This window comes from Homalodisca vitripennis, chromosome 4 (assembly GCF_021130785.1).
Source record: "Homalodisca vitripennis isolate AUS2020 chromosome 4, UT_GWSS_2.1, whole genome shotgun sequence".
Taxonomy (NCBI): domain Eukaryota; kingdom Metazoa; phylum Arthropoda; class Insecta; order Hemiptera; family Cicadellidae; genus Homalodisca; species Homalodisca vitripennis.
This window is the reverse complement of record NC_060210.1, coordinates 105,481,912-105,503,958: the sequence shown is the minus strand read 5'-3', so window position 1 is coordinate 105,503,958 and position 22,047 is coordinate 105,481,912. Positions and strand designations below refer to the sequence as shown.

Here is a 22,047-nt window from a genome sequence, read left to right as displayed (position 1 = left end):
CTTAGAGCTTTAAATTCATATTATTCCTCAAAGCTTTTGTTATGGTGATTAGCATGTAAGGCTCAATTTTGGCATACATAATTATATTCTTAATCAGCATAATATAAGGAGTCATTTGCCTAAAAAGTGCATCACTCCCTTTTTAGAGCAGTATTTTTAGTTCGTAAAAATAGAAAGTTATGACTCCAATGACGAAATCAAATAATTTAATGCATTAAAAATGCTATTGTTAAATCAAATTTTGCTACAAAAATGTGAGTTAATGCTGTGAATGTCTACATATTAGACAATTGAAATCAACTGCTCTGTTATTGTGGCACAGAATAGAAGTAAATGAAGAAGAAAAGGACTGGTTGTCACACAAAATGTGCTAATGGCATTATAGCAGGCATAACGAACCGATGTCATTGCGAAGAAAAAAATAGAGTGTATAGCATTTTATCAGTAGTATAATGCCTATCTAAATTTATATTGCATTAATTGATATATTTACCAATAAAGAAACAGGAAATAAGATAACCTGTGATTTTAGAAAATATTAAGTATACAGCGTTTGATTATTGTAGTGTACTGCAAATAGTAATGGTACTTTCAGAGCCATCTTGGAAAATGTGAGGCCTGGAGTAAAACATTTTTGTGAGGTTTTCTTGAACTATGATTACTGGTAGGTTTGGGGGTATGGATACTCCTCAAAGAGTGTGGGTTCGGAGGTCCTACTCCAAAAATTATACCTGAAAATCGTCGTTTTAAGAACTTTGACGAAGAAAAAGTTTAATCTCTTACAGTCTGAAAAGAGGTTGTATACATACAAAACTTACATTCGGGTTGGTGTAGTTTTGAGTTTGTCATTTTCTTGTAGGTTTGTAAAAAGAACTGAGTGTTATATAACATAACCTAGAATAATAAAAATAAAGTTTATTCTTAAAGTTATTATAGGCCTAATAATGTAAATTAAATAAAATGTCCGTCTAGCAGGAAATAAATGAATTAGAATAACAACTAAATTTTTCTTTGTTGGGATTTTAATGAATAATAAATTATTATTTCAAAAAAACTTAACGTTATTTACACATATTATTATTGCATTTACAATGTTTTCAGCAATCTGTCTGAAGGATACTCATAGGTAGGTAGATTTAAGGCCTTCCTGAGAACGAGGCCTGGAGCAGCCACAACACTCTGTCTACCTTAACAACAGCACTGGAGGTCACTATTTTAGGAGTATTTTTTTCTTACTTGGATCCTGAAAAAACTACATTAGAAAGAGCATACTGTATCTTATTTCATGTCAATATTTCATTTCATTATATTGATCGGTTCTGTCTTCCAAAAAGAAGGAATGTCGGCGAGAAGAAGGCCACTTGTCTATATCTACTACTTATTTTTTTGTTTAATTCATAACCTTTTTCACAACTAATAACAATAACATGTACTGACAAATGGCAAGATACTGTTTAAATTACATAACATGCACACTGAGATGACAAGTAACAAGGTTTGATTAAAGTTAAGACATAAGTTACCATAAATAACAATAACAGCATAATAAATAATTAATAAGAAAACATGACAAGAAACAGATAACACTTATATAATCTAATGCTACTTTGAATTTAAGATAGAACATAATTTGATTTGAAGTTTACAAAGGATTTACAACAGTATTCAGTGAGTAATTTTGTTGTTATTGGCATTATTAGGAGTAGTACAGTAGTTTGTAGACTAATAATTGTTGTGTAAGAAATTAAAATATTGGCTGCTGATAGCAAACGACTTGGCCGATTTCAATATTTTTACCAAAATACAGTATTTTTTTATGAGTTGCAATTTGAGGTGTCAAAGGTATTAGTTGCCATTTCAAAAATTTGGGTATTGGGATGAGCACCCTCATTTTGAAAATAATTTTTTGTTTTGTTCCCCCCATTAGTGCTGTACACTCCCGTTTACAGAATTGTGATACTTGTGAGTCTTTTAATATGAGTTTGAAGTTTTCAAATGAACACCCTTTATAACATCGGTTTGTGAATATTCAACAAAGGAACTGACTATTACATCCTGTAAAGAAACCAAATTAGTGGCAGTGGACATATTTTTACAAAAACCATGCTGATCTAGTGAAATTATGTTTTTGTTAAGAGGTGAGATGTTCAACAGGACAAGCTTCTCGAAGATCTTAGCCAAGCAGACAATAAACAACCGGTTTATAATTCACATCTTCCTTTTAACCAGATTTTAATATTGGCACCACATGACCTAGCTTGAGTGTATCTGGAAAGATTCCAGTACAAATTGACATGTTAAAAGAGTATGGCCAATAACTCAGAAATGAAAAATCAACATTGCTTCTGCATGCTCGGAGGAATATTGTCTGGTACAGTCATTGTTAGGATCCAGGCAACTGAGGAATTGTTGGACTACTTAGGCTGTGACTTGGCAAAAAGATATACAGCGAAAATTAGATTCTTCCAGCATAGATGATAGATCAGTATAAGTATGAGAATAATGATGAGTATATTTCACACATGTTGTTTGAGTCTGAAGTAATACGATGATCCAACTTCAGGGTGGAGGGTACAGGGTTATCTCTGCAAATTCTTTAAAAGACTCGAAAAATTGGATTTTGGAATTGGTGCCAGCATCCTCCTGGACATGTGGAACATACGCTTGAAACCAGTGTCTTGAGTGAAGTGGCATTGTGTTCTTGTTCTGCAGAACTCAGCATATGAAGTCTTGTTCAAGCCTCTTTGTAATTCCTGTGAAGCACTCTTTGTGATCGTGAGTTGTTACAACTCATGGGAAAACCATCATGGGACCTCGATGCCTGCAGTTTCTTAGTTGGTGTGAATTTAAAAACAGATGATCAGATCTAACTGCACAAGGTTTTAAACGTCACCACCAGTAAGGTCCATTGACTGCAGGTCAGCAAGAGTTTGCTCCAAGTTATGTCCACGAAAACCAGGAACAATGGATACCACTTGATACTGAAGAGCTCAATGGAGCTGTGATGGATAAAGGTGGATGGTGAGATCAATAGGTAATAAGGGCAGAGAGCCTGTTACCACATTGAGACTTGTGTCTGAGAATACCAAATCCAATAAAATATTTCTGTAATTAAATCGTGTAAGATTTAAGCCAATAGCCAAGTCGCTGAATCAGTAGAGACTGCTTTGTAGGACACAAAGGATCAACCTCTCTCAAATCAACCTGTGTAATGTTAAAGTCGCCCAAAAGAATAACGCCAGTAAGAGCACCGTGATTATTGCTTCCTCCTCTACTGCATTAATATTTTCGTAAATTTCACTAGACATGTTATAGGGGATATAAACGCAAGCAATAGTAACTTCTTGCGGTGATTGAGATCTAACGTAACAATAATACACTAAAAGACCGAATCCATTCCAACCACATGAACCGAGATACTGTTCTTCACGGCTATGACACTTTTGCCACTCATCTTGACACCGGTAGTTAGATATTTTATATCACATATGAAAATTCTGTAGTTAAGACTGCCAAGTTCAGAATAACAATATGTCAGAGTAGTCAGCCCATTTCTGTAAGTACAACAAGGTCAGCAGTACAAGTACCTAAAGGATCACCCAAATTGCTTTTGAGGCCGTTAAAACGTTTATAAAGAATTCTCAATGAATTATGAGCGTTGAATTCAAATAGTTTTATGCACTAAAAATTTTGGGGATGCCAGTTATAAATTTGATAGTAAGTTCAGGCTCTCCTGCTTTCATTTGAGTTCCCAGTCCCTCTCTTAGATTCTTTAAGTAAGTAATTTCTTGTGGGGTTTTGTTACTGGAGATACCTGTATTACTTCTAAAATATATCTTGATCCAAGGCTTGCAAGTTTTTTGAACTGAAGTTTTTTAAAAGAGCAAATCCTTTGATCTTTGTTTTTGAGAATTAGCTTGATATGCGTAGCTCATTGGAAGTCTTCTTCCAAATGAGAAGGGAAGTTGTGTATTCATCTTAAACACTACCAGATATTGAGAGAAATATTGATCTTTGATCTGCCATGAGTCTTCTTGTTATTATTATTCGGGTTACATGATTCAGGAATATTAAAAATTATCACAACTTTGCTCTCTTTAATTTTTTATTTATATCTTCAAGAAAAGACGCTCTCATATAATGTTGAAGAGCCAATTTTTTTGGATTCCTCTAAAGACTTTACTTTAGCTTTGACATTGGCAAGCCTCGGTTCGAAGGTGGTTACTTGATCGTAAAGTTTCACAATGCAACATTTACTGCATTATGAATGTCAGATTTTAAGTCCTCTTTCATAGGAAGAGCTGCCAACTTCTCTAGAATTTCAGCACAGCTAGGGTCAGCCCCGGAAGCTTGTCCTATGGAAGCAGACACATCACAATCAGCTGCTCTGTCAAAGTTCCTTTTTTTGTTGATATCGCTGGCAAATTTTGCATATTCGGTTTTGTTCAGATTCATACACCACGGGTGAAACCACAACGAGCTTTGGCCATTGCACGTGATACACTTGTCGATAACATATTTACAGCAGACAGGGCATATCTAATTTTTCTGAGTTTTAGAATTGGGCATGATTTATTTTAATTGATATGATTAAATAATAACAGCAATGAGTCATTCTCAATCACTACAACAACTCAATCCACCGTAGTAAGCATGCGTTCAAACTAGGACGTGGGTTCTTCATACAAAAATGAATTAATTACATAAAGTGGTTACATAAATCTTGAAGGCTAGATGCAAAGCAGAAAACCGGCAAATAAAATTGACTTCATGCGTAAAATATTGTTCGTAAAGATAGCGGCAATGTGAAATACAAATCATGAAGTTGTATCATTAAAATGAGTCTGATTCGTCAAGTCAGCGCGAAAGTCACGTCTCATTCATGAGGGAGCGGTAATATGACACTCTATTCGTAAAGTTAGCAGCAATATTCCTTTTGTTTGTGGCGTTAGTAGCCAAACAATCAAATCTACCTATCGTGAATTTGGTGTCAATTAAATATCGTATGCCATCACTAGAGGATGTGGTCAATTTTAATGATTGACTGTGATTTATTACGAGAAATTAGTAGTGATAAACTGAAAAATATTAGTGAAAATAAAGGTTAATTACTGCAAATAGTAGGCAGACTGAGTATACATGATTACAAGACACATAGAACTAAATAAATCTTAACCTCACTGCACCACCAGTACTGTATTCATTGCCATCTTGTATTGTTATTACGCGATGTAAATACATTTAGATTATTTTATCATAAATATGTTGCTAGTAGTACCAAAGTTAAAGATAACATTCACGAGAATTTACGTGATCTAAACTTGAACCGTGGATGCCAACGAACCCCGCACTGATGGCCAGAGCATTTCAAATCGGTATTTTCCCGACCTCAGATCACGTCACAGATCGATCAACGTGATCTGAAACTTTGGACAATCTGCGACTTGCGATTAAATGTATAACTTTTAAATTTTGGGAAGGCAACCACGAACAAAGTGTACTACGCGGCTGCATGTTTTTATTTGACTAGCCGATCATAATGACAAACTAGATTAAAAAAAAATAGTTTCTTACATTTGAAATCGTTAAGTTGGTAACATTGTGTTGTGTTTAAAGACAGACAGGACAATCATCATACTAATTTTTAAGTAAAGAATTTAGTTTGAAACTTTTAGTCCCCTAACGGAAATTTAATTTTTTTCCCGTTGTTTATTTTTATGGATTAGAGTATCCAGCAAGCCATGGAAGACTTAGGAGAAGAAGTAAGAATGTTTTTATTTTTGTTGATTAGGCCTAACTAAAATTCTGTGACATTTAGGTTAGCTATCTTGTGAACAGGATCAGGCCAGCCTAGTTTACACTTAATGAGCATACCTAAGTAACACCTTTTATTTCATATGTCGGTATTAAGAGCAAATTAGTATTAAATATATAATACTTTCACTGATTGAAATAATCTTTTAATCATGGTTGAGTTCCATAACCTAGGATTTGGAAAATTATAATAGGGTGTAGAGGTGTTTTTATGTTTGACTAGAAATTAATTTAGGTAGTGCGGGGGTAGAGAATGATAAGCGGACCCAGTTTTTTAATATTGAAATTGTCAAACAATATTTATTATACCCAATGATCTAATCAACCAATAGTAGGCTAATTGATTTGAACAATAACCATATCATCCGCACCAACTTTTTAATTATTTTTCTATTCGGAAATTATAAGATTAAAGGTCGAGGTGGCAAATCACGGATTTGACGTTATCAACGTATTCTGCTCATCCTCCTGAGCAATAAATGGTAAATCTTAAGATCAGCAACTACCGCTCCGATCGCCGTAATTTTTTGCATTCTAACATAGGTTAACGTAATTTCACTGAAAAAAATTGTCCCGATTATCGCCGTAGCCGTTTATTCCCCTCCCCAAAAAGAATTTTGAAAACTATAAAATTAAAAAAAACCTGACTGACAGTGCATTCGTTTTTTTGGTCTTATTAGTTCGTAGAGCAGTAGTCCAGGTACTACTTCTAGTATAAACTTGTCTTATCTTATCAGTGATAAACGCGCGCCGCTTATCTTTTGCCTGTAATGAAACCTGCATTAGTTATGTCTGAGTTTTGTGTGTGTAAGCAGTCATGGCGTGATCTGGGCTTGGACTTTGCAAGCTCGAGTTAATTTTTTTCTAAAAGAGCAAGCAGCGCAAAGCGCTGCACAGCGGGCAAGCATCGCGTGATCTGAGTTTTGAATAGGCAAGCTAGGGTCTTTTTAGCGTGTGACAAGAACCATCGCACGCCATGTCAATAACTTCACTAATTATTCCTTGTCCATGTGTTTTTGTTTGTTTACATCTGGCGGTCAATTGAAGCTCCTATAGGTCACGTGACCCGCCCGGCCAATCGGAAACTTTCCTGTGACATGACTACTGTCAACTCATCAAAACGACCATGGTCGGCCATTGTTTTTAGTTTGATAGTCGAAAATCTTGTTATTTATGTGTTTTGTATTGCCAACATTTTACTGCCGAAAAACTGGTTTTTATATGTTAGCGATAATCGGGACTATTTTTTTTGTGAAATTACGTTAACCTGTGTTAGTATGCAAAAAATTACTGCGATTGGAGCGGTAGTCGCTGATCTTAAGATTTACCCAATAAATATAGTTCGACCAATCGTAGTGGACTGGTGTGTCGTAAATATTATCTGCGGCTGGGACTGATAGCGTATCTGTTATTTGAACGCTCCGGGGCAGAAGTCAGTGCTTCGCTATATATCGTGTACTGTAGTTTGGATCGAGTAAGTGCGTGAAGATCATGGATCAACCATCCACTAGTTCGACCAATCGTAGTGAATTGGTGTGTCGGAGTGTTTTGTCGGGCATGTTAAGAAGTTACATTTCGACCGAAACGAGATTATTTAGTTTCTATACATTCTGTGGAACACACTAATAGTGTTCTCTATTAATGTCCATTTATATACCTATTTATATTAGGGGTATTCATGATTTATTAAGATTTTTACAAGGTACATAATTGCCTTTCCATTACAATTCAATTTATATTTCTGATCAGCCCCTCTAGAATTTGATATTTTACTGATAGGTACTTTACTGCCCCAGAGCGCTAAGATAACAGATACGCTATCAGTCCCACCCGCAGATAATATTTACAGATATCCAGACACAGCACACAAACAAAACATTAAAACAAACTAAAATCATGTTATTTGTCATTTGCACCCCATAAAACCATATATATTTTTTGTTCAGGAGGATGAGCAGAATACGTTGATAACGTCAAATTCGTGATTTGCCACCTCGACCTTTAACCTTATAATTTCCGAAGTTTCATCATTCATGTCACAGTTCCAGACAATACTCTCTTTAGGAAGTACCACATCATCAGTTGTTTAAAACCCAGACAATTAGTAAGGATACACATTGACCTGTAGTAGTACCTATATGAACTGCTGCAAATCGACAGTAGTCCTGCTAATATACTCCCAACAGTCAACTATGTAACTATCTTGAAAGCATATGGTGAAATTTTACCTGGACGTTATTGTTTTCTAGTTTTATTTTCAATTGTGTTTTTGAAGTTGCTACTGCAAGTTTGTTTTCTTCTGATTACAGTTCAGTTGGTATGGCAAGAATTAGTTGTAATAAGAACGATTTATCAATTTTAGGTTTGTCCGAATGCGTTGTGTGTTAAGCATTGAGCAGTTTAATCTTTTCTGAGAATGATGGAGATCAGAATGCGGACTCAATTTACCAACCCCAGCCTGATGTGACAAATCAGAATATTCAGATGGTAGTTTGGTAAATGAAGATATTGCTAAAGTTGATCAGGGTGGGCATAAAACACGCTACATTTGTGCTAACTGTGGAGCAGCTCTGTGTGCCGGAAATAATCAGGCAGTAGCCTATAACAGCAGGATTGTTGAAAACTTGCCATTTAAAGGGTTAAGTTTTTTGGGAAATAAATGAGTGTGTATGTTAACGTATAAATAGCTAAAGTACATAAAGTTTAACGTGTCTGGTCATATTATTGTACTAATCACGGGTATTGAAGTGATGCCAATTTAAAGTGTGATATAATAACCTACTCAGTTCCTATTACAAAGATATATTTTTTCAGAGCCTCTTTGTTGTTGATGAAGTGAGCAACATTATCAAAGATGCTATTGAAGAAACCATAGGAGGTAATACATATCAACAAAGTAAAGTGAACCAATGGACATCATCGGTTGTTGATGCTTGTCTTGCAGCTCTTACTAAACTACAAAAACCTTTTAAATATATAGGTAAGTTTAGAGAGATTTTGTAATAAGTTGCAGATATTTACATTAGTAATGTAGCAGTGTTATTTTCAGCACTTTTAAATAAAATTGATGCATGCAATAAACTATTAATTAGAGGTAATTAAAGCCTTCCCTGCTAGTTATTTGCTGGAAAAGATAGCTACATCAGTCTATCGAGCTGTCCACACAACTTTTGATCTTCAAAATGTGCAAATTTATTTCTATGCAAGTAAGACACCTATTGATTTTGGTGATGGTAAGGCAGTTTTTAGGACAAAAATACTCTTAAGAAAAATAAATGAGAAGTGCTTAAAAATATGTACATGTTAAAATATTAGTTAGCATTTACATTGTTTATTAATGCCTTACTGCTGTGCCACAATGTTTAAAGTTGGCATCTACTGCTACTGTATTCATTTTCAGAGTGATTGTCAAAAATTATAAATCATCAAAATTAGTTCCAGTAACAAGGCTTAAATCATCTATTAGTTTTTGATCGTAATACACTCTAAATGTGACTCAATGGTTGATATTAAAAATTCAAATTTCAGATATTACCTTTAAAATTTTTAACACTTCCTGTATACAAGGAGGTATGAGGTGATATTAAAAACTTTGCCATATAATATAAGTTTTAAAACTTTAAGCTTTAAATTGATAATGCTGTATTTGGTCATGGTGTTAAGTATTTGGTGACGTAATGGTGATGTCAAATAACTCTTAATTGTTCAATACATTCTCTTATTTTGATTTGTGTGTTTTAGCAATTATTTCTTGGACATATTGTTTAAAAAGTGTTTGTGATGGGTGCATTTTTAAGAAGAAATTAAAACTATCCAAAAAGTAAAAGCAGATCAGTAAAGCATTCCTTACCAACACCTGTCTGACCATTTCTGCATATTATACGTTTCTCATTAACATCTACCACTGTTAATGTTTTTTTTTATCAATTTTGCTTTTATATTAGATGACTAAAGATGGTTCTCCAGCATGGCCTATACATTTCAAAATGTAAATTACACATTAACAATGTTTAGATGCAGTGTGACTCTTAAATGATAGTTGGGAGTCATGACGTCCTCGCAGCGTAAGAACTAACCTTCACCACCAAACTCAAACCTCTCTCAACATCTTTGTGGATTTAATTGCAAGTCGGTGGAGTCCTATAGTAATCTTGAAATGTTAATAGGGGTGTATGTTATTCCAGTATTTCACTCAATCGGTTCAGTTGTGATATAAGGACAAACATCCTATACAAATAGACATTCATATTTGAATACTAGTAGTTACACATGACTTCACGCACTATTTTCAAAATCAAAAAGCATAACTTTTTTAGGGAAAGCATTTATGACATAGTTATAAGTACCCATATGAATATTGGATACTTATTATTTCAGTGTCCCCGGTTAAGATATTCAAAAGTTAAATAACATAGGGAAATATATACAAAACCTATGAATCCCTTTGAAGTATAACTTAGAAATCTATTTCGGTCAAAGACCTTGTACTTTCAGCTCCTATAATTTGGTCTAAAATATTTCTAGTGTAATCATAAGTTGTGTTAGCCTTGTTCAGATGAAGAAAATATATGTATACAGTTTGAGTTAAAAGAATGGGTATGCTCTGTTTAGTTTGTGATGGATAAAGATGAGGGATGAAACTCAGGACATCTTTCTAGGAAATAGAAGTAACCTTTTTAGTCACTTTAATTAACTATCACTGGTAAATAAACACATTTTGTGAGTGCCTGATGTTGGAATCATTGATTCTGAAAGGACTTGCAATAAAAAATAAATATTGAAAAATTTGTATTTATTTACCAGTGATAGATAGTTAATTAAACTTTATTCCAGTGTTCCAAGATTCTTTATTTTTAGTCACTGTTATAACTTTTCCAATTTCCCCAAAATTTGTAAATGTAAAGAAGATCCATTAAGCGACACCTCATTTGAAAGGTGTTGATAAAAGAACAGTGGAAACTAGAGCTTTCTATCTCAACCCAGTACATTGATATTAATGACAAATTAATTGCTACTGGGACAACACCACAGATGGCAGTTGTATTGTGCATTGAGAGAACATAACCATGTACTAAACAGTCTCTGTTTATATTGTCAGAATAGAGACGTTGGTGTGTATTATTACGGTAACGTGTACAATAATGCAGAAGAATGATGCCGGTCTGCACACCGCCAGTAGCTGCTACTGGGACAACACCACAGATGGCAGTTGTACTGTGCGTTGGGAGAATAAAACCATGTACTGCATAGCCTCTGTGTTTATTGTCAGAATAAAGATGTTGGTGTGTATTGTTACAGTAACGTGTACAATAATGCAGAAGAATGGTGCTGGTCTGCACACCGCCAGTAGCTGCTACTGGGACAACACCACAGATGGCAGTTGTACTGTGCGTTGGGAGAATAAAACCATGTACTGCATAGCCTCTGTGTTTATTGTCAGAATAAAGATGTTGGTGTGTATTGTTACAGTAACGTGTACAATAATGCAGAAGAATGGTGCTGGTCTGCACACCGCCAGTAGCTGCTACTGGGACAACACCACAGATGGCAGTTGTACTGTGCGTTGGGAGAGAATAAAACCATGTACTGCATAGTGTCTGTGTTTATTGTCAGAATAAAGATGTTGGTGTGTATTGTTACAGTAACGTGTACAATAATGCAGAAGAATGGTGCTGGTCTGCACACCGCCAGTAGCTGCTACTAGGACAACACCACAGATGGCAGTTGTACTGTGCGTTGAGAGAACAAAACCATGTACTGCATAGCCTCTGTGTTTATTGTCAGAATAAAGATGTTGCTGGGACAACACCACAGATGGCAGTTGTACTGTGCGTTGAGAGAACAAAACCATGTACTGCATAGCCTCTGTGTTTATTGTCAGAATAAAGATGTTGGTGTGTATTGTTACAGTATCGTGTACAATAATGCAGAAGAATGGTGCTGGTCTGCACACCGCCAGTAGCTGCTACTGGGACAACACCACAGATGGCAGTTGTACTGTGCGTTGGGAGAATAAAACCATGTACTGCATAGCCTCTGTGTTTATTGTCAGAATAAAGATGTTGGTGTGTATTGTTACAGTAACGTGTACAATAATGCAGAAGAATGGTGCTGGTCTGCACACCGCCAGTAGCTGCTACTGGGACAACACCACAGATGGCAGTTGTACTGTGCGTTGGGAGAATAAAACCATGTACTGCATAGTGTCTGTGTTTGGCCTCAGCATCTGAGCACATTCCACAGTGCCCTTATATATTATCGTCTGTTCAAGCTTAAATTTGGTTGTATTATAATTAACTTTATTATTGCAATAATTTAATACTACTAATAGTATGTAATCATTTAAATTTAAATTGTGTTATTAAACTATTTATTGTATCAACTTTGTATGTGTTCACATATGATTCCAAACTGTAGGTATTGAAATGATATTCTAGTTTTAACCCTAGATTACTTAAGCCTTTTTATTGTTACATTATTACTTAAGTGTCGTAATTTTGACGACTCACATATATTTTTTTTTATATAAGGCCTTAAACATGTTTTTTAATTATATAAATATTCCTGTGTTGGTTTACAACTCTTAAAGCTTTGGTGAAAAAATTTTGAAAGGTTTATCATTGCCACATCCTGTGAAAAAAAATTCATTTCGTACCTAGATTTGACAAACATTTTCAAAATACAGGGTTTGAAAAAAAAAGTTGTATACAAGAAAATTGTTATATTGAATTAAACACACATTTATATCAAAATATACAAGTTGGAGACTACTTTATTGGTATTGGAAAAATTTTTACATTTGTATTTATTGTTTAGGTAGATTGATAAACATTAGGTTTTAAGTTCATTGGGTACTTATTTGTCACAGTCTAAGCAGCATACGGCCCGGTGCTGTCCACATATTGGATGGCCGCAGTGAACACAATATGTAGTAGTCATTCTTCTGAGGGCAGCTGGACAGTAAAAACATGTTTTTCTGGCTCCTTGAGCTCTTGGGGCTTGTGGTGCTACTGCAATTCCAAGCAGCTCACAAATTTCAGTTCGAGTGTTCCTCCTCAGTTGAGGTATTTGAAGGCGCGATCTCATATGTGGTTCTGTTAGCTCCTTACACAACTGCTTCATGTAAGCTTTTCTTTGGAGTGGTTTGTTTTCCAGCCGAAGATTGTTCATGCAGTAAATCACATATGAGTTCACAAAGGCAATGTTCAATATGCCATAAAAAAATGCAGAGGGGCCATCGACGGGTTTTTCTACTGCATGACATGTCTCCACACATTTTGTCTAGCGTATCAACTGCTCCTTTTGTTGAGTTGTATGTGTGGATAATTTCAGGTTTCTTTGTGTTGGAATTAAGTGTCGGACCACTGTGCATGGTAGATAAGAGTACTACTACCTTGTTTCGTTTAGGTTTGTAAGAAACCAAAGTTGTCTCTCGGTCAAAGAGAAACATCGATGACTCTACAGGCTTTTCTTTTCGATTTCCAAGCTCACTTGGGACACCTTTTCTTTTTAGACGGATTGTCCCAACAGTTGTCAATTTGAAGGGATCCTGCAACAAGTCCTCTGCCAGCTAGACGTTCGTGAACCAGTTGTCAGTGGTTACACTTCTGTTAGAGCCCTGGATGCTTGTTGTCAACTTTTTCACAAAGTAATCAGCTGCCAGCTGGTTTCCTGTGAGAGTTTTCTTTCCCAAATCTGGTTCACTATCAATCATGTAGTATGTAGTGTTGTCACAGCAACATACAAGTTTGATCCCATATTTGGCGGGCTTGTTAGGAATGTACATCCTAAAAGGACATTTCCCACGAAACGCAAGGAGCTGCTCATCAATCGTTACGTAGCTGCCTGGCTTATACTTTGTTCGGCAGTTCAAAATAAATGCTTCCCACACATCTCGTATTGGAGCAAAAGGGTCAGTGCGTTTGCGCTCATTGCGCGTTACTTTGTCGTCAAATCTAAGACAAAGTATTAGAAACTGAAAACGATCGCAAGTCATTACACACTTGTACCTGGAGCCACTCCATTCACTGTCGAACATCTCTCTTGCAGCAAGATGGTTGTCTTTGCTCCATGCAGAGTTTATAAGGAGTCCGACAAAAGCTTTCATTTCATCTAAGTTAGTAGGTTGAATGGTATTTATTGTAGGGTCATTGTAGTTGTTACTCACCCGCTCAATTTCTTCGTTGGTATATCTGACAACTGTATTGAACATATGTTCATCAAAAATTTCCATAAAACAAGACAAGGGTAAAATAGAGTTACGGGCATTACCAACAACCTCTTGTCTTGAGAAAACGAGGTTTCTCATTGGTGTTCGAGTATTGTTAGGCTGAGGTCGAGTGTTCCACACATGGCCATTCTTAGCTCGGATAAGTCTGGCATTGGGGATGAACAGATGTGGATCAGGCGTAGGTTGATCAGAAATTGGTTGATCAGGCATAAGTTGACCAGGCGTAGGTTGGTCAGGTGTAGGTCGTTCAGGGCTAGGCAACGTTTCGGAGTTTTTATTATGTGTGTTTGGTATAGGCCTAAGTAAGTCATCATTAGGAGGAACATCAGGAGAAGCTGAGCTACCTGCAGTAGCTGGAGAGTCAGTATTAGGTAGGTCTAGTGAATTAGTTTTAGGTACTGGGCCGTTATCAGATGATTGACGTAAAGGCAAACTTTTAGGCCTACGTCGTTTTTTACTTGTAACCGACTGAACCTCAATGTCACTATTAGACGATTCACTCACGTAAACTCGCTTCCGGTCCCGTAGAGGAGGTTGGTAAGTTTCATCAGCATCCGTGTCGTCTGCGTCAGTGCTTTCCACGTCATCGGTCTCTAAAATATCTTCTTGCCACCATTTTCACTGTCAGGATCACTATCCTCTTCTAAATATTTCCTTATTTGTGCACTCACACACGGTCGTTTTCATCACCCATGGTGTATGAAAACTGATATTTACAACTTGGAAAAACTAACTACTAAAATTAACTACAAATAATTACTGCTAAAACGCGTATACTATGAAATAAAACCAATCTAACAGGATAAAAACAATCAACAACTTTCAGGGAAAAAAGTTACGTTACTACTTAAGTGTCGTCAAATTGACGAGACAGATATAAATGCGTAATGATAGAACTGACCGGTTGGCGTGCCACTCCGCGACTGGTGTTGTCTACTGGCGGGAGGAAGGTACTAGGAGTGGGGGGGCGGGGGGCGCGCTATTTGTCTAGATACAGCATTTTTGGAAACGTCGAGTCGTAATTTTTACGACACATAAGTAATCTAGGGTTAAATATATTAAGTAATGTCAATCACCCAGGTGCAGTAAAAAGATTCTATATAATTTATCATGGGTAATAGTTTATCTATACTTACCACCTGAATCTTAAATTCTGCTTGCATTTGGAATTTAAGATTTTGTAGTTTTGAGGAAAATTATGGTACATTTTCATGTTGGCTGAAAATCCATATGTTCTTACCTCGACATATGAACATTACTATAGAAGTCTTCAATATACAGCAATCTCAAGTATCGACATGCTTACAGACAGAGTGCTTTGTTGATTTCTAGTCAAGCAATGTCTATGTAGGACAATATAACCACGAGAAGGAATAAATATTTGATAAAAAGTGTTCTGCACATGGGAAATTTAAACAGTTCAGGGTCTCAAATGTATAAGATGAATTCTGCCTTGGTAAGAGGGATTAAAACTTTGCTGAGGAGGATCCCTATAAAATGGAACATGCTAAAATGTCAAAACCTAGGCGAAGTATAAATCAAGTAACTTTTGGAATATGTGAAAGAGATTCAAGAGGGTCTCATTGTTTATTAATGTATATTACAACTTAAAAAATGAATAGTTTTAGGTATTAGTTTTAGTTTAGAATAGTTACTTATTTATCTGCTAACCTTTTACTGCGGGGAACTTTTGTGTAGTATGTTGAAAAATTCTGGGCCGAAATTGACTAAAGTTTAATTATTTTTATTAAAAATGATAGATTAATCATTTTCTATCATAAATTGATAAATCTGGTTGTGTTTTCCCCTCATAAGTTGTACTTTTCTATAAAAAATAACTCAAACTTTTCTGTAATTACAAAAAATTGTAAATTAAAAAAAAATGGAGTTTGTATTATATAATAACTATACAAATATTAAACCACCACCATAATTATACTTATTTATTTTGCAATAATTACATATACACAGCCCCAAAAGTTTAGGAATATACCTTGAAAAATACTGAAGCTAAGCTGAATAATCTAACCGTTGCAATATCCTCAAATTTCAAGATCACATTTATTGTAATAGTGAATGTGTATTTAATAACTTTTTATAAATACCTTTCCTTGATTTTAAAAAAGAATACATAATTGAAACTTAAAGTTAAAAAGGCACATACATCAATATTTATAAAAAAACTGTTAACAAGGCCTACTAAATTAGCACTTGTGTTCCCCACAACATGTGGGATGAACACCTTTCTTGCAGTTTTTGCACACAGTCTTGGATCTCTTTCTTTTCCCTCCGGTACTTGTGCTTTGTTTGCTGCAAACTCTGTATTTTTTTTTACATTCTATCGGTAAGAGATTCAAGTCCAAATTGAGATGCCTCCATCTCCTACAAAAATTGGGTCACTACTCTTCTCCCTAAACCAATTGGTGGCAAGGTCCTCGATAATAACAGTTGTAAACTGTAGTATGATGATCTGTTTACCAGAACTGATTTCTTTATATAAGAGGTAAGCATTCAAAATCATTCTACTGAAATTGTTAAAAACTACCTTCTTCAAGTACTTGATAGTTATGTATAGTTACTTTGACATTGATCTGAGACGATGCCTCCCATATGCATATGGTATATACAGTTCAATAATTTTACATTTCATCTTGTAGGTTTCTTAATTCTTTTTATTCCTCCTTGCTTCCAGAGTTACTGCCTTTTTTTGGTTGAAAGAAGCAAGACAAGATGTTTCTGAGAGGCCTTCTCACGATAACCCAAACACAGCTTATCGTCCTTCCTCAAGTAAACGTTTGAACCAACTTTAAATTTTTCTAATAGCTGACGGGGAATTCCTTTTTAGTTCCGTCGCAAGGTATGATATGTATGTAAATTTTCAGTCATATATGTAGCTAAGGGCAGATTAGATGTTAACTTTTGTGAAGGAACTGGCCTACTTCTAAAAGATGTTTTACAACGTTGAATGCAAGGCCTTTTTCTTTGGGTGTGTTTGCTTCCTTTGTAGCAGAAAAATGATAGGCAATACTCAGTGACCTCACAAAACATCCAAATTTTGATCCCCCAGTGGTGGTTGTGCTTATTTGGCAAATATTAGAGTATTTAACTGTGGCTCTTTGTTCCAATTAAACTGTCAAAAATTGAAATTTAAAGATGAGAAGTGTAGTAGGTCCTGAAAATTCTTTGCATGATTTAGTAAAGGAAGGAACTTACCACACGGGTCATAGTTCAATTCACCAGGATTTGGCAGCGAATGATTGTCAGCTATAGATTGTCAGATTGTCTGAACCAGATGATGAAAGAGAGCTAGTTATGCTCTCTTTGGATTGTGGGTTTTTACAATTCCCATATGTATAATGGTAACTATGACAGCTTTTATTTCTGACAGCGTAACATTTTTCCAATCGTATGCCCTAGAGCCTGGTGATAAAACTGGACCACGGTATGGAATGTAATCTCTGGTATACTGGTCTGGTCTAAGAACACAAGTATTTAGTAGGCCTATTGTGAAAAACAAGCAAAGTGAAATATGTGGGTCTGGCAATGCTCTGGACTTGGTATTTCGTCAAAAGCGATTTGATCTTTGAAACATTCTTCTACAGTCCATTGAGAATAAGATGAGTTTACATTCATTGGTCATTTGGAACATAGCCAGGAATCAAGAGTAATCTCTCACGGCAACACCACTTCCTACAAGAATATTGAACAATGTCCCTTCACTGACAGGTGATCTCCTTTTACTCATTTTCTAATTTTCTAAATCTTAACAATATGTATATTGACAAAAAGAAACACCAAATAAAGTGAAAAACACAAAAGAACTCATGAGATTGAGCACAACCACAAAAAAGCAAGTTCAAAGTAAAACCAAAGACATTCAGTAAAGAAAATTGCATCCACAGAGAATAAAACCTTTCTATCTGTGTGTTGTACATATAGTAATGATGAACACAGTTGAATTTCGAAGCATTTGAACAACATTGAAAGTCAGCGTAAAATTAATAAGAGACGCCTTGAGAAAATCAAATCAAGATTTTATGTCAAGTTTAAATGGTACTATTAGAAATAGTAAAAAAAGCAACACCGGTACATTGTTCACTCAGACAAATTTAAATATCAACACTACCTTGGTTATAGTATACACTGTTAACACTTTGGCTCCCAATCAGCACAATGTGTCCAGTCTTGGGATGAGCAACGTAGTCAGCTTGTGTAAGCTCTGGGAGTGAATATGTTAATAATTTTTTTATTAATTTAGCGAGTGAAGCTAAGCGGATGTTTGAACAACTAATTAATAAATAATATAGGATTAAATGTAAGTATCACACAGTTTGTAAATTATTTTTTTACAAAATAGGGAAACCCACAAGATTGGCCAAGCTTCAGTTTTAAACGTATTGTAGAAAAAAAGCACTAGGTGCTGTAAGTCATTAATTTGTTATTGCTAACTAGCAAAGGTCACTAAGGTTTGTCTGAGAAGGCTTGTAAAGGATACAATTTATTACTTGTTTCATCTTTGACTATACTAATAAATAGTTGTCTAACTCAAGGTCAGTTTTCTGATACATTAAAGTGCATTAAGCCTTTCCTGTACACATAGTCATAGTCATAGTCATATTTCATAGTCATAGTAATATTTCTTTATTAACATATTCTTCAAGAACAGTAATAGAGTCACAATGTTAACAAATTACATAATTGATATTAATAAATAATCAATACAAGATGTCAGAGCCTCCAATCTTCCTTGTTTACTTCTGTGAATTCTTCGATGGTGTATATTGGGTGGTCCACCAGGAAGTTGTGAAGACATCTTTTCAAGGCAGCTCCCTTGAGGTTTTTCACAGCTTGTGGCAGGAGGTTCCTCAGCTTCCTACCAATGTAGGATGGTTTTTCCTCGAAAAGTGATGTCCGATGTAGAGGTAGTGTGTAATTTCCTGCATGGCGTGTGTTATGTGTATGAAGGGTTTTTCCTGTTTGTACATGCAGTTGGTCAACATGCAAAATTACTTCTTGTATGTAGAGTGCAGTAATTGTCATAATTCCCAAGGTTTTAAACGCTTGTCGGCAGCTCTGTTGGTGTTCGAGTTCCGCTAGGGTTCGGATAGCTTTTTTCTGCAGGAGTAGTACTCTGTTCAGGTTTCCTGCAGAGGATCCACCCCAAACAGCAAGTCCATACCTCACATGAGTTTCCACCAAAGCATAGTAAGCTGTTTTTGCTGCCTCCAAGTTGCCGATACATTTTATTCGGCGTACTACATATATACCAGTGCTGATTTTTTTTGCAAACCTGGTTTACATGCTCAGTCCACGTAAGTTTGTGGTCAATAGTTACGCCAAGGAATTTGATATGGTCTTTTCTTGATACATCAAGTGGGTTAGGGATATGGTCCTTCCTCTTGCTGAAGTTGATGTGAACTGTCTTCGATGGATTCATGGCTAGATCATTCCTTCTGCAGTAATTGAGGGCTTTACTGAGAGAGCTTGTGGCACTTTCGTACACTCCTTCAGCAGAGTCATTCTTAATCAACAATGTTGTATCGTCTGCATACATCACACAAGTGGTATTGTGATCACGTATATAAGCTGGGAAGTCATTCACAAATAAGACAAAGAGAACTGGGCCCAAAACAGATCCTTGCGGTACTCCGCGGGTAACAGGTAGTGGATTGGATTGATGTGAAGTAGTTACACCATAAATGGTAGTTTGTAGCTCGACTATTTGAGATCGGCCTGTGAGGTAACTTACAAACCATTTGTTAGCTGTGTCTCTGATTCCTAATGATGTTAATTTCTTTGAGATGATGTCGTGGCCCAGGCAATCAAACGCCTTGCTGTAGTCAAGAAAGAGTGCAGATACGTATTGTTCTTTGTCTATTTGGTCAATAACATGTTCAACAAGGCTGATGATGGCAGAGCTGGTTGATTTTCCTTTCAAAAATCCATGTTGCTTTTCGGTTATCAGATTTTCTTGTTTTAGGTGAGCCATGAGTCTGTGTAAAGCTATTTTTTCTATGATTTTTGAGAATGTTGAGATTAGAGAGATGGGACGGTAATTTTGGACTTCCAGTGTTGAACCTTTTTTATGTTTGGGATATACTTTAGAGAGCTTAAGGGCTGTAGGGAACTCACCAAGGCTGAAGGACTTATTAATTATGCTGACTAAAGGCGGCATTAGCTCTTCAGAGCAGTGTTTCACAATTTTAGAGGAATATTCATCCACTCCACTTGAAGATTTTGATTTTAGGGCATTTATGATGTTCCGTACTTCATTGATGCATGTTGGGGTTAGATATAGAGATTTATCAACATAGTTAAGTGGAGTTTCGTAATTTTCATTATCATCTGCGTCCCCTGGGGAGTAGTTATTCTGTTTCAGCGTCAATTCTGCTACTTCTGTGAAGAAGGTGTTAAAGTGGTCTGCAGTTTGTGTGGGGTTGTCCACATGTTTCCCATTCACTGAGAGACATATGTTTGGCTGTAGTTGATGTTTTCCTCTTCTTTCATTGTTTATGACATTCCAAAGAGCTTTGGACATTCCAAAGAGTTGTCAGCCGAGTTGATGAAGTCAGCATTAGCATTTTTTCTTATTTCTCTAAGTTTTTTATCATAATTTTTCTTTTTTACCACCATGTCTTCTTTGTCTTGGGTATTTCCTGTGGTCTCAAATTTGTGCAGGGCTTTTAGAAAGTCATTTTTAAGGTCTTTGGCCTTGTTGTCATAATACACATGTTTCCTTTTGTGTTTTTGACTACATTTTTTAGTAGGACAGGCAATGTCTAGCGTTGCTTGGAGAGTTCTATGAAAGATGTTGTATGCTTGCTCTGCATCTGGGGCCATATAGACAGCATTCCAGTTTTTATTCATTAGGAGAGATTTTATCTGGTCTGTATTAGAATAACAAAAGTTTCTCTTGAGAATGATCTGTGGAGGGATGTTTACTCTCCAGTCATATATTTTTATAATTTGAGCAGTATGGTCAGAAAGTCCAGTTTCAAGTATGGCTGTGCCAATGTTGTCCTTGATTATGTTTGTGCATATGAAGTCAATTGAGGTGGCAGTGCTATGTGTGATACGTGTTGCAGGAAGTGGCAGTCTTCGGATGTTATGGGTGTGTAGTTCATCTTCTAGGATAGTGTTGTCTAGGGTCATAAAAGGTCAAAAGGATTAGTACAGACATATTGTCCTGGTACCTATCCTAACTAAAATGTTGGAGATAATAAGTTAAACAATTAATGTTTTATTTTGAATCCAACAAATTAATATCAAGCTCTCAATATGGTTTTCGCAAAGGGCTCTCAACAATTTATGCTTTGATGATTAGTTTAAAAGGTTATACACTGCTATGAAGGTAAGGACTTTGCTGCAATCACTTTTTGTGAATTTAGCAAGGCCTTTGATTGTGTCTCACATACGCTTCTAATTGAGAAATTAAAATCTCAGTGTTGTCAATATTTCAGTTACTTAAAAAATAGATATCAGTATGTTACAGTAGCTATAGTTACATGTTGTGTACATCAACAGGCAAACAGTTGGTTGCAGGATAACAGTGAGACTTTAGAAAATTCTAAATTGAATTAAAGTTCTATTCAAACTTGGCTGTGTACGAGTAAACCACAAAACTTCGAAGTTAATTATGACACTATTTGAGTAAACTTCTCAATTAATCTATATAACTTAATTTGCAGATGCTGAGCACTGTGGGATAACATTAGAAATTATATTTCTTAGGTGTAGATATACCATTGTAAACATCCTACTGCGGTGGAAGTAACAGTACTTGACTGGAATATTATATTTTTTAAATCTGAGATAAAAGCCCTATGAACTTATACTGCATTTGAAAATCACTTCATCTGTACAAACTTTATTTAAAGTTAATACTGTTAACAGCTTTTTAAGTTTATGATATGAAAATGGTGTCAAAGGAGATAAAGAGTACAGTCAAAGTAGGCCCAAATGTACAAATGAACATTCAAGTATAATTCATACCATGAGTAAAA

The 22,047-nt window shown here is 35.7% G+C and overlaps 1 protein-coding gene across 1 annotated transcript; it reads left to right on the top strand.

Moving 5' to 3' along the window:
• The first annotated feature begins 5,591 nt into the window (after positions 1–5,591).
• Positions 5,592–12,197, top strand: LOC124359889 (dynein light chain Tctex-type 1). The gene is made up of 3 exons (XM_046813006.1): positions 5,592–5,762; positions 8,629–8,794; positions 11,896–12,197. The coding sequence occupies exons 1-3, from the start codon at positions 5,742–5,744 to the stop codon at positions 12,042–12,044; spliced, it is 336 nt and encodes a 111-aa protein (XP_046668962.1). The 5' UTR covers positions 5,592–5,741; the 3' UTR covers positions 12,045–12,197.
• Positions 12,198–22,047: the final 9,850 nt, after the last annotated feature.